The sequence below is a fragment of the Astatotilapia calliptera genome, chromosome 7, assembly GCF_900246225.1.
Source record: "Astatotilapia calliptera chromosome 7, fAstCal1.2, whole genome shotgun sequence".
Lineage (NCBI taxonomy): Eukaryota > Metazoa > Chordata > Actinopteri > Cichliformes > Cichlidae > Astatotilapia > Astatotilapia calliptera.
The window spans coordinates 33,151,661-33,165,567 of NC_039308.1; the positions used below are offsets into that span (position 1 = coordinate 33,151,661).

General features: G+C 39.7%; 1 protein-coding gene across 1 annotated transcript in view; it reads left to right on the forward strand.

Annotated features, from left to right (window-relative positions):
- npr2 (natriuretic peptide receptor 2) overlaps positions 1-13,907 on the forward strand; it is a 94,564-nt gene that overhangs the window by 53,747 nt on the left and 26,910 nt on the right. Inside the window, exons 11-14 of the mRNA XM_026174420.1 lie at positions 1,706-1,810; positions 6,487-6,558; positions 7,295-7,454; positions 7,549-7,704. Of these exons, the coding sequence (XP_026030205.1) occupies positions 1,706-1,810; positions 6,487-6,558; positions 7,295-7,454; positions 7,549-7,704 (493 nt within the window). The remainder of the gene's footprint in view (positions 1-1,705; positions 1,811-6,486; positions 6,559-7,294; positions 7,455-7,548; positions 7,705-13,907) is intronic.

A 13,907-nucleotide genomic window follows, 5' to 3' on the forward strand; every position in this document is an offset into this window, starting at 1 on the left:
ACACAGTCTGCGAGTGAAACAGATTCTCGTCACTCTTGAGTTTGTCTTCTTTCTTTAAAAGGGGAAAGCAAAGTTGTATTTTGAGGTAAAATGCATCTCTGAGTGCTTCCAGTTGCATCTGTTTGAAAAGAGCTTTACACTGAGTGAGACCTTGGAGGACAGAAAAAATACCCTTCATCTCAACTAGTTGTATTCAACAGGTAATTTATTTGCTCACCAAAATGAAGCAACTGTTTAGATGAAAGACCTTCATAATCTCCACCTGCTTTATGAAAGGAGTTTTTTTTTAAAGTGGAACAATTTCAGCATGTTAGTTTTGGGTATTTTTCTCTGGCTCTGTAGCTTATCTTGTGAAAGATAGGTTTGTGTTAGTGTTTACAAAGACCCACTGCAGGATGTTACGGCAAAGGGTTCAGATCCTTTAAACATGTATTTGAGTGCAGCTGCTGATGGAAAAGGTCTCCTCGGCTGGGTGATGTTTACGAGTGAGTGATAAGGAAGCTGGCTGAAGGGGGGAAAACAGAAAATCTTGCAATTTATGTGGTTTGGTGATGGAAACACTGTGTGGCAAAGGGAAACCCGTAACTCGGAAATTGCACCAGTGGTAATGAAAAGTTGTGGAGAAAACTTGTGGCCATTTTTTCTCTTTTCTCCAGCTCGGATTCTTTTGGTGCTTTTGGGCCTTTTTTCTGTTGCTGTCCTTCAGAGGAGAGGAGAGTTCAGGCTTCCTTGACGCCTCTGTGGCCTCTCGGTCAGTCGGCAGGCACATGGGGGAGTGAGGCTTCTGTCTGAGCTGGCAGCTTCTCAGACGCCCCGGGGGCCTGATCGACTGTCAAACCTCAGCTCGTATAAAAGCCGACCAGATGGGGGGAAGAGACAGGCCTGCCAGTGGAAACTTAACCACTTGTCTTCCAGTGCTCTCTCCTCCCCCCTCGCTTGTGTGCAGCGGGGGAAATTATATAGGCCAAAGGGTAGCCTAACATCCCCCGAGCCGTGAAACATGAGCAACTAACACCCTGGTTTTGGTGTGAGAGCTTCTGTCACTCACTGAGGATGAATTTTCAAAGTTTTGCACCAGCTGCAGAAAGATACGCTGTCTTTGTTAGCACTAGTAGCCGTTTGTGTTTCTAGAAAAGAAAATTACTGTTTTCTTCTTCCTTTTTATTTCCACTTCGCACATTCTCATAAAATGAAACGTTCCCGCTTAATCGCCACCAAAGGTTTCTGTTTTCATTCCTTTTTCGAACATACAGAGTGATTCATGCTTTGGAAGACGCTTTGTGTCGTTAAAACCAGTGAGTGATTATTTTCCATGTAAAGCAGTTTTACACATTCAGCCTGTTCCAGTGTGATATTCCTGCTCGTACGTCCTCTCAACACCTCAACCTTATGTTATTTTTTTCATCGCCCTGAGCACACTGGCTCATTCATAACCTCCAAGGGCAATTTATGCACACGCACATGTTTCACCTGGGTGCCCCGAGCAGGAATGCGTCTCAACACGTAGGAAAAGACACGGTGCCAGCTAGCCCACTGCAAATAGATTATTTTGATGAACTGCTGGCAGCGTTATTCTCAAAACTTTGTACATAAACGAGCCGTCAGTCCTCCCTCCTCCGTCCTCTGTTTCCATGGGGTTCGGGAATGTGATGTTGGAAAGAGTTGCACTCACAGTTGCTGTGTGTTTGTGTGTGGTTATTTTCAGATGAGAGACGTTCAGTTCAACCATCTGACTCGCTTCATCGGGGCCTGCATCGACCCTCCTAACGTCTGCATCGTAACGGAGTACTGTCCCCGAGGGAGCCTGCAGGTAACCATTTTCAACCCCTCTAAAGCTGAAGAGGGTCACAACAGGCTATTTTAACCTTCAAATTACATAATAATTACAACCTCAGATGAACAACACATGGCATATTACACTGTTATTATTTATTTCACAAAAACTAAGCCAAAATGAAGATAAGTATACAAAAAAAATCATCAGTAGACTTTACGATTCATTAGCTTGTGGAACCACCTCTACCACCAGTAACTTGAAGTAATCTGTTCACATGTTGGACAAAGTAGACAGATGGTTCAAAAGAGGAGTAAAAGAGGCCATTTATGTCCACTGTGAGCGACCATCTTTGAACAGGTGGCTTATGACACCAACTGTCAGCCATCTATAATCCAGTTTTGAGATCCCTTCCCAGACGCCTTAACGCCTGCTCACATCCTGGGCCATCTGACCTCAGGATATCACTGGGGCTAGGTTTCACCCGAAACCTTGGCTGATTGTGACCTACACCCGTTTTCACACCTTGGCTCATGTGATTAGGTAGAGGATCATCAGGGGTCCTTTTGTCCCTCTCAGTGGGATACTCCCACAGGGTTTAAATCTGGGAATCTCCACCATTTGACCCTAGAACTGAAGAAACTTCTCAGATGAGAGGTGAAATGTCTTCAAGCAACTTAAAGAAGTCCAGACGCTTTTCTTTCCAAGCTCCTTAGACTTTACTATTCAGAGCTCATGGCTGCAAGACAAGCCCAAATCATCACCGCTTATCTGTCCAACATTCATTGTTCAAGAAGTCTTGTAGTTTGTTCAGATGCACCTTTGCAAGCCTAAACTGTGCCATGTTCTCTTTAGAGCAAAGGGGCTTTCTCCTGGAAACCCTTCCAAACAAGTCATGCTTATTTAGTCTTTTTTTAACTGTACTGTCATGAACGTTAACATTTAACATACTGAGGCCTCTAGATTTCACTCTTTGCAGTTTCTCTGGACACTGCACGGTCTGTCCTTGGGTTGAATTTGCTGGGATGTCCATTCCCGGGAAGACTGGCAGCTGTCTTGAATATTTTCCACTTGTGAATAATCTTTCCTACTGTAGTATGATGGACTTCAAATTGTTTGGAAATCGCCTTATAACCCTTCGTAGAATGATGGGCAGCAGCAACTGCTTCTCTAAAGCTGCTGCTGTCTTTCCTCTCTTGGTGTGTTAGCACACACCTGAATGCTCCAGACCAGGCCCTCATGTGTTACACAGAGCTTTCCACCACTATCACGAAGACCAGTCTGCTTTTTTACAGATGCTGATGATCAGTTAATCACATACATTTGATTAAAAGCATCTGGCTGCATCTTATCCTCTTAATTCCTATGAAAGCAGTTTAGTTCTGTGTTGTTGTTCATTTAAGGTTGTCTTGCGTCCTAGTACGCAAATCCCTAGAATCAAAAGACAGTGTAATTTATTTGTGTACTCGATTTGCCTAATTAACATAATTTTCATAATGTATATTTCAGTAATCTAAATGCAGCATTTTGAATTTTTCTGCACTAAACATTTGGCACATCTGTATAAGGCTAAACTAAAAATAGTCTTTTGAAAATTGTGAAATTTTGTGAACTTTGAAAGCTAATTTAAATAAAATATAAACACAAAGTATCATCATTTTTGTATTTGTTTGTTTGGTAAATTTTTAATTGATGAGGCATTGTTATTGTGAATTTGGATGTCCACAACACTGTGAGTCAACTGCTTTCAAAAAGCTCTTTATTGTAATACCTGTACTGATTTTTCGTAAATCTTGCCTCTAACATATCCCGCCCATACTAGAATAATTCAAAAACACTAAACCTAATACTAAAACTAATAAAAACTAAACTGAAACATGAAACTCACTCATGAAATTAATTGGAACTAAACTGAATTAAAAACAAAAAGTCAAAATGAGATAAAAAAAAATACAAAACTAATTACCAGCTAATTACAAAACTGTAATAACTCTGCTTTTTTGTGATAATAATAGCCCTAACTCACAGCCTACACTTGAAAAACATGTGTCATTTGTGTTTTTACAGCTTTAGTAAAATGGTCAGAAGGTGAAATGGACAAACAACAGCTGAGACAGCAAATATCTGGTGTGTGTGTGCAGAGGTCCGCTCCACACACCCTTTGAATCAGGTTGTGTTGCCAGATTGCACTGACAGATAGACAGAAGCTGTATTTAGCGTGTGGCTCGTGTGTCTAGACTGCAGTTTATAGACAATCTGCGTTTGCAGACGCAAACCCAGCGGGCCCTCATGTGTTACACAGAGCTTTCCACCACTATCACGAAGACACCAAAGAAGGAAATGTCTTCTGGAATAGTGATGTTCATCCCTGCAGTAGGGTTCAAGAGACCTGGATAATCATGTGCCAAGGAGCACTGAAAGCTGTCAGCTGATATTTTACAGACTAAACAATTCATCCCATACAATTTAACAAGCAATGATAAAAATAACTGAACAGACGACCAGGACCTAAAAGTGTTTTCTAAAAGTTGATCGCCACAAAGATGAAAACCTTCTGAGATTTTTTATTTTTGTTTTTTTCACATGACAACAGACAGACAGACAATAAGGACTCAAACAACAAATCTAACAAAAGCCAGCTGGTGGATTTTTGTGTTGAAGTACTGTTAGATTACAATACTTATCAAGCTAACCATTAAAAGTCCACACATTCTTTTGTCCTTCAATATTTGCGATTTGTCTTTTTTTGTTCCAGTAAGGAATACATGACGCTTTAAACAAACTTGATCTTGGCCCGAGATGCTGGCACGCCAGAAGCTTCCTTAAAACAGACGAGCTGGGAAATGACTTTTATCAGTCACACTTTAAAGAAAGTCGTCTGCGTAAAAGGCAGATATCTGTGACTGATGTGATACTGCTGGATGCTGAAACAGAGGCCAGGGAAGACAAACTGTCAGCTCTGGAATTGTTTCTGCATTTAGTCTTTAAATAAACTTTAAGAGCATCTTGGCTGCTGATTATGGACAACCAGATTTCAGTAAATATCAGTAAAAAACAAGAAAAAAGAAATTAGTGTTCCATGAAGTCATAGCAATAATAACTAAATGCGATAAATAATGAAATGCTACTTTCGGCTGCTACTTTGTCACAAGGCGCTGACACAGAGTAGCTCCACATGTTTTGAATTTTGGCAGAGTTTCACACCGGATGCCCTTCCTGATCCAACCCCAGAGGGATTGGACTCTTTGTCTGGAATTGAACCAGTTCAGTTGAATTCAGTTTTATTAATATAACGCCAAATCCCAGTTAACTCAAGGCACTTTATGTTGCAAGGTAAAGACCCTGCAGTGATACAGAGAAAGCAGAGAAAACCCCAACAATCAGACATTTTCCTATGATTAAGTTTTTTGGTGACAGTGGGAAGGAAAAACTCCCTTTTAAGAGGAAGAAACAGAACCAGGCTTGGGGAGGGGTTGCCATCTGGTGCAACTGGTTTGGGGGGGGGGTGAGACAAAGAAACCAAGACCTTTGGCTTACCATGTGATTGTGTGAACCACTGTGCTATGGAACCATTACATATAATAAATACATAAAAAATATAGCAATAAATAAATGTGACAAATAAGTAGACAATATGTAGAAAATTAGGGTAATTAATACAGATAAAAACAAAACAGTAAAAAAATAATGAAGAAAATAAGATGATTAAAGTAAATAATTAAAAATAAAAAATAATTAACAGATAGATGGGTTTGGGTAAAATGCAAATGAAAAGTAGATAAATAAATTAATCTCTCATAAATGAGAATAGGGATGAATACTTTTTTTTTTTTTAATTCACAGTTTACACTCTTAAAGTAAAGCTAAAGGGTGACACGTAAATGTTGATGTGTCTTTTTATTCAAAAAAAAAAAAAAAAAACATGAAATAAACATGCCCTGTACAGTTAAAAATAAACATGAGAAATTCAAAATGAAAATAAAATGGATTAATCAAAAAGCAAACACTGCAATGAATGAATAAAAATATCAATTTTTTATTTTATAAATATATAATTATTTTTGAATTTTACTTTTGGTGCATTCAGGGTCTGTTTTATTGGAACTTTTATTGGCTTTATGCTTTAAAGATGAAGCGTACACAGATTAAGGATTAATCAGGACATATATACACTGGGGCGTGATTAGGGATAAGACACAGATGCATGTAATCACAGGTGAAAACAATCAGACAACTAACCAACCAGAACACACCTACTAAGGCAGGAAAACTCGCACTTAACATGATACAGAGACACAGGAATACTATACGGTGAATTAAAACAGGAGCTAAAAACTCAGCAATATCATAATAGTCACTAAAACAATAATAAAATCAAAACCAGATTTAAAAAGCTCAAAAAATCCTAAAAGTCTAGAACCATAACTCAAACTTGGACTAGCTTTGGTTTACCTGTAATCTAATTTAGGCACAGATTAATTAATAACAACAATGACAAACACTTGAGTGTTTCCAGACATACTTTAGCAACAATGATAGAAAAAGAAATGTCTTTGTGGAGCATTTTGTACTTTTGTCTGAAAATTATAGATTTGCATGCTTGATTGGTAGGTTCTCACCTCAAGACAGACAGAAGATTATATATAAGGCATTTCTTATGTCTGCAAAGGTTTTTGAGTTGTTCTTCCTTTTTATTCTTTCTTTATTTTAAGGACATTTTAGAGAATGAGAGCATCAACCTGGACTGGATGTTCCGCTACTCTCTGATCAATGACATCGTGAAGGTACGTCGCTGTCAGACTGGGTCAACAGGCATTGATTTAAAAAGTCACACATGTTTTTGAAAGATTGTCCCTTTTTCTTAGTGTTGAAAAAAGAGGCTTTGTGCACTTTGGAGATGCACACAGAAAATGTCTGGGTTACCATGGTTTCTCATGGGCAGTTTCTCAGAGTCTAGACGGAGAGAGGGAGAGAGAAATGTGCAGAAAAATGTATTTTTGGCACAGTGCACGAAACTGGAGTAAATATTTCCATCCTATAATGTAAAGCAGGAGAGAAACTCTGCAGAAGTTTTCCTTCCAGCTTAATCAAAACTAATCATGGACATGATTTAGAGGACTCCTTTTTAATCTGTCCCAACAAAGAGGCTTTTTGTCAGAGCGATACCGAACGACTTGCATGACGAAGCCCTTCGGCTAAATTGCTCCACGCAGATAGCATCGTTTTGCAGGAGAAGAGGCGCTGGTGAAGCTCTGAGGCATGATTGACTCACCGTTTCCACAAAGTATTGAACATGAGTACTTCAGTATCCACTGTGTCTTTCTGTTTAACAGTAATTTCACAGAAATAACCCCCACGAAAGCGCCTGTCCTTGAGAAATGTTCTCCTCAGCATATGATTGTCTGTCAGATCATATTATTTCCACACGTCTGAACATAAGATTTACTGTAAACATGGGGAAAGTAGCAGAAACAGACAGAAAACACCCTGTAATGCTTTACTTGCACTTCTCTGCACCAGGGTATGAACTATCTGCACAACAGCTACTTTGGCTGCCATGGAAATCTGAAGTCATCTAATTGCGTAGTGGACAGTCGATTCGTTTTGAAAATAACAGATTTCGGCTTGGTCAGCTTCCGCACGTCCAGTGAAAATGACGACTCGCACTCACTCTATGCAAGTAAGTTAATGCAGCAATGATTATCCAGTCACATTGTTAAGAAGAAGAACATCAACTTTCTGCTAAAAGTTTGGGTTGTTCTGTTGTTATCTAGAGAAGCTCTGGACGGCTCCTGAGCTGCTCATATACGACCGCCATCCTCCTCAGGGGACTCAGAAGGGTGATGTGTACAGTTTTGGCATAATACTGCAGGAAATAGCTCTGAGGAATGGACCTTTCTATGTGGAGGGCATGGACCTCAGCCCCAAAGGTAAACACAACAGTTTTTTTTAATGGGCCTTAAACATGTCAGCTGACCCCTGCAGAAACAAATGTCCAGTAAACTAAAACATTTGTTCTTGTAGTTTAATTCAGCTCAATGTCTTTGAAAGGTCAGAGCACCCTTTCGTGCAGCCATGTACACAAAGAACATGTGCTGACCAGATGTCAAGGCAGAAAAAAACCCACAATGTGATGTTAAATCAGTCCAAGATATGAAAAAAATTGTCGACTGTAAATGAAGATGTGATCCAGAGATCGTGCAGAAGTGGAAACTGAAGGCAACGGTCATGTGTGTTATGTCTCGAAGCAGCTTTAGCTGTGATACATCTTCCTTAAGTCAACAGTATGCAACGGCTTGATTTTCAGAGTTTACTTTATTATTGTGTCATTATTAAAATAATATGCCCAACCCTTACAGGGTAGCACCACTAACAGATAACCAGAGCCACAAGTATAAACAAATAAAGCATAATAAACAGTAAAATGTATGAAGAAACACAGTGCTACATCCAAAAGCCCATCTGTTCAATATTAATTATCGCAGCGCAGATATTGTGCTCTAATATCGTTAATTATCATTGTCGGTGTTTTTTCAGCCAAAAGGTGTTTTAGCGTCACGGTTCTAACAGATCTTTGTGCCAGACTTGGCTGGTTTAGAAGCACCTGCTTCTGAAAGCTGCCATCATCAACACCGAGACCAGAGAGAGAGAATTTGGTTAACTGGGTCGCAAACAGTGTCCAAAGATCCCTAAAACATCCCTGTTTGTCAGTGGTCTGAATGTCTGCTGTATTCAGAATGTCTCTGAATCACTTTTTAGATTTCTTAGCCACGATGTAAAACATCACAGCTTAGTGATAAGGATAGAAGTGGAAAATAACAAAACAGTCAAAGCCTATGATGCTTAAAATATAATTCCATGCAACTTTTCACTATCACCGATGGACCAGTGGGTTACTTCAATCATTTCGAACTGCATGGTAAATGGTAAATGGCCTGTATTTATATAGCGCTTTACTAGTCCCTAAGGACCCTAAAGCGCTTTACATATCCAGTCATCCACCCATTCACACACACACATTCACACACTGGTGATGGCAAGCTACATTGTAGCCACAGCCACCCTGGGGCGCACTGACAGAGGCGAGGCTGCCGGACACTGGCGCCACCGGGCCCTCTGACCACCATCAGTAGGCAACGGGTGAAGTGTCTTGCCCAAGGACACAACGACCGAGACTGTCCAAGCCGGGGCTCGAACTGGCAACCTTCCGATTACAAGGCGAACTCCCAACTCTTGAGCCACGATCGCCCCCCATGTGTAAAATCACCACTTAAATCAGTTTAAAAAATCTGGTGACTTTGTCTCAACATAAGGGTGGAAACACTTCTTCCTTTTACTTCTATCACAGCTTCATTAATGTGCACTTGAAAACAAGACAACATTAATTTTACAGAAAACAAGGCTTTGTGAAATGGTACAGTTGTCTTCCATCACACCCATTAAATGGTTGTGATTTGCTTATGTGTTCCTTGTTTCGACTGCTGATTGGCTCTTTAGGAGCAGCTGTCATTATAATTGTTCAGTCACACCAAAGCAAAAGAAATAGGATGGTGATCTCTTTGGTCATCCACCAATTGGAAGGTTGGTGGAAAACAATTTCCCAAGTATCCTTGGACAAGGCACTGAGCCACCAGACAGTCTGAGCGTGCAAGGGAGACCACTCGTGATTGGAAATTGATTGGACAGGTTACCTGATTTGAGGCGAGGCTAAACAATTGCATTTTGGTTGGACTGACTGCATTGCTCTCAACATGTTGCAATCAATCTGAATGAGTGCAACTCGTCTGCGAGGTGACTCTTTGCAGCAAGGGACTCAACTCAACTGGTTGTGTTCTGTTTACTTAAATGCAAGGTTGCCAAAACTCTATGTAATTTTGCAGTTCAGTTGTAAGCCTGCAGCAACTTTGTAATGATAACAATAATAATAATAATAATAAATTTTATTTAAAAGCGCTTTTCAAGACACCCAAGGACACTTAACAATAGAATAAAACATATTATAGAAAAATGACAAAATGAAGAACAATAAAAACAAAAAATCAGAAAATAAATAAACAAACAATAGGTTCACAATGAATATGCAGCATTGGGTTTTGAGTTGGGATTTAAACTGGGGGAGAGAACCAATGTTTCTTATGTCCGGGGGTAGAGAGTTCCACAGCTGCTTTGCTTTTTGGTCATGCTGTGGTCACCAACCACTGTTTTCCCAAACATTAAGCTGCGTAAACACTGGAAGTGAATTGCAGAGACACGAGGCCAAAGAAGGTGAAATAATATTTGATGATTTTGAGCGACTACAAGGAAAATAATTGCTGTCAATGTGAAGTGGGTGAGACTGAATGACCGGTGAGTCATGAATGCCCATGATTGACATTCGGCCTGGTAGTAAATACATTAGAGGGTTACCTAGGCAACCAGAACCTGGATTGTCCTCAAGCGAAAGGCCATCAGCTTCAAAGCGATGCGTGACGAGTGACTCGCTTCCAGTGTGGACACAACCTTCATGTCACATAATTCTAAGATAGATTTGATGAGTGATGAAGATGTCTCCTCTTTAAGTATGTCTCTGTAAACTTTGCGGGTAACTTGTTTCCGCCATAGGTCTCAATAAAATCCTAAACTTGTGTCACATGACTTAATGCTACTCCAATCAGGATGGAGGAAAACACATATTTTTTTAGAAAAAAGGTGACCCTACTTTTTAGCAGCAGCAAAGTAAAAGAAAAAAAGGAAAAAAACTCAGACTACTGACCGTGTGAAAACTTTCATACACTTGTGTGAAAATTATATATTTGTGTGCTTGATTGGAAGGCTGAGCTCCAAGACAGGCAGAAAATTATATATTTAGATGACACCATTTCAGACTGATCTTAAATCTTCATTATTATGGTTTGAAGTGAACTACTCACACGTGACCCTTTGGCTTTTCCTGCACACATACTGCATATTGTGGTTTGACCAGTTTCCCTGGTTTCCCTCTTTTGCCTGCACCTCCGCTGCTTCTGCATTAGTGACATCAGGAACAACTTCTAGAGCTACTCCAGATCAACTTTTGCGCATCCAAAGTGGATGCGTGAAACCCTCCTGGAGTGCTTCATCTGTGCGATGGCTTTCATTAACCTTTTATTCACAGTCACGCTCTACACTGATCGTACAAGTGGCTCACGCTCATCTGTAACAGGCTGTGAGCAGTGAAAGCCAGCACCTGCTCTCTAGTGTTCAGATGTGTTGGAGCCAGTTGTGAAATTGTGATTTTGTGGTTTTAAAATAACAGTGGAGTCTTCAAATTACTCTTATGGCTCTTTCGTGATGATAATACTAACAGAAAAGAGCGGATGTGGAAGAATCGTTTGGGGAAGGATGTCTCTTACAGACTTTTATAATGACATGATTTATGAATAAAAGAGGGAAAAAATATCAGCAACTATAAAGAGTCAACCAGCACTGCTGAATAAATTAATGCTATACAACAGAAATAGCACATTAGCATAAGGATAACACAATAAAAGAAGCGGTGTACTAAAAATATTAATAGAAATGTACTCTGTTTTAGCTCACTGAGTATAGCATCCTGTCTTCATGGGAATATTTTCCATTTGCCACAATAGTGAAAGCTCATATTGAACATGAACAAAGTTTTTAAAGCCTTACCTTTACTCCTGTTTTCAGAACTTTTTCATATCCCTGTGAGCCAAAAGACTTTAACCTCCAAGCATTCGCTTTCTAACACTCTTTTCCCTACTTATGGCTCTGTATCATGTCATAGGGAGAGGATATTGTGAGTAGTGAAGCCATCCTCAGCAAAGGTGTTCAAACCTGATGTTTGTGAGGGGCAGCCAATCAGAGACAAAGGATGGCTTAAAGGGAAAGCAGCTAAGGGCGTGCACTCTGACCCAGCGTAAACATAAATAAAGTTTGAATGATGTGAAGCTACTCTAGCAGGGTCCATGAATGAAAATTCTAGAACTGGAAAGGAGGAAAATGAGTCCTTCTCATTTTCTCCTCCGGATAAATCTGAAACATTATGAGAGTCAAGTTCAGTTAAAACTGTAGAAAACTGTTATCAATATACAGTGCATTGAGCTTTAAGTAGAGTTCACATGTGGCGGAAAAAATATTACCAACACTATGAAATATACACCTTTGAACACAAAGTCATCAGTCAGGGTGTTTTTGTGGTGTGAAGCTAGCGAGGCAGTTTAGTTTAGCTTTTACAAAGTAATAAATTATTTTTTGGACAGTGCGCTGTTTTGATAAATGATGTTTCTTTGCACTGCGACCAAAGCTGAGCGTTGTTTCCAAAGATCTAGCTGCTTTATTTATTAATGAAATTAATAAATAAAGAGCACAGTGTTGGGGTCCACACAGTCCCCAGTTACCAGACTGGCAGTGTGACCAATTATTTTATTAAAAGAACATGAGAGGACCCTCCTGGGTGAGCAGCAGTGAAATGAAGTAATGTCTTTTTTGTCATGAATTCCTTCTCAATCATTTAATCATTTGAGTATATCCTATCATTGCTAACTGATGTCCTCAAAGTGACATCACATCACTTGTTGTTGTAAGCATTAATAACACATTTCTGAGATGACCTATAGACTTTCACAAGATTAGGAAGTAAGATAAATTTGAGAAATACTTCAGAGAAACTGGAAAGAGGAAGAAATATCCTGGGTCTGCCCAAAGATAACAATATCCAACACACCAGTTATGTCTCAGAGAACAGATGATGACAACCCACGTTTCTCAGAAGAGTCTACTTCTCATTATTGATGATGACTTAGATCTTACAACTTATAAAAACATTTAATACCGATTACCAAATTTGGACTCAGGGATTTTTCTGCTGATATTGTAATAAGACCTTGAGGAAAGCTTATTAAATTTCACTTGCTGCCAAAAAATGCTGCACTTTATGCTCCTTGTTGAGATGGTGTACAGTGCTATGAAAAAGTGTTTGCCTCGTTCCTGATTTCTTAGTTTCTTGGGTAATGTTGCCACCCCACTGGGTGGGCGACATGAAGGCATACGTTTATGTATGCGATAAGTCAAGAATGAGGTGACATAGGAGCTTCAAACTGACACCATAGGTGTAGCTACTTCGATGAGTTTGAATCTCAGTGACTTTGACCTCAAGTAAGTACATTTTCTGAAAATCTTGTGAATGTGATAACTTGACAACAAGGCAATGTAAGATTTTGAAATTGAGACTATTGGTGTGTCTACCAGGAGGCTGAGGGGTAGCACTGGGAGCCACCAGTAATATTTGTATGTTTCTTACATTTAAATGTTTAAGATAAAACAAACAAAATTAGACAAAGATAACCTGAGTAAATACAAAATGCAGTTTTTAAAAGATGATTTTCTTTAACAAGGGAAACATTTTTCCACTTAACTGACAACTGGTTGGTCCACCACTTGCAGCAAGAACTCCAGTCAACCGTTTGTGATAACTGACAGTCAGTCTTTCAAATTCCTGTGGAGGAATTTCGTCCCTCTCTTCTTTGCAGAATTGTTTTTATTCGGCCACACTTGGAGGTTATCTACCTTGTTTAAAGGCATGCCAAAGCATCTCAATCTGATTTAAGTCCAGACTTTGATTAGGCCACTCCGAAACCTTTATTTCTTTTTGAGCCATTCAGCAGTGGATTTGCAGCTGCGTTTCAGATCATTGTCCTGCTGCATATCCGAAGTGCTTCTGTCTCTGGCCATCAGTGCAGGGCATGAACTAATGGCTGGACATTCATCTTCAGGATTCTGTGGTAGAGAGCAGATTTCATGGTTCCATCAATTACAGCAAGTCATCCTGAAGCAACAAAGCAGCCCCAGACCGTCACACCACCACAGTCATGTCTGACACTTGGTATGATGTTCTTTGTATGAAATGCTGTGTTAGTTTCTGCATCTCCCATGGATGTGACTTTTGCCCAGTTACTTTTTTATCGTTGAATAATGAACTCAGACCTTAACTGAGGCAAGTGAGGTCTGCAGTTCTTTCGCTGTTGTTCTGGGTTCTTTAGTGACCTACTGGATGAGTCATCAGTGGCCTCTTGTAGTAATCCTGTAGTAATTTTAGTAGGCTTCTCTTGGGAAAGTTCACCACTGTTCCCAAAGAAACTGCTTTGTAACCCTG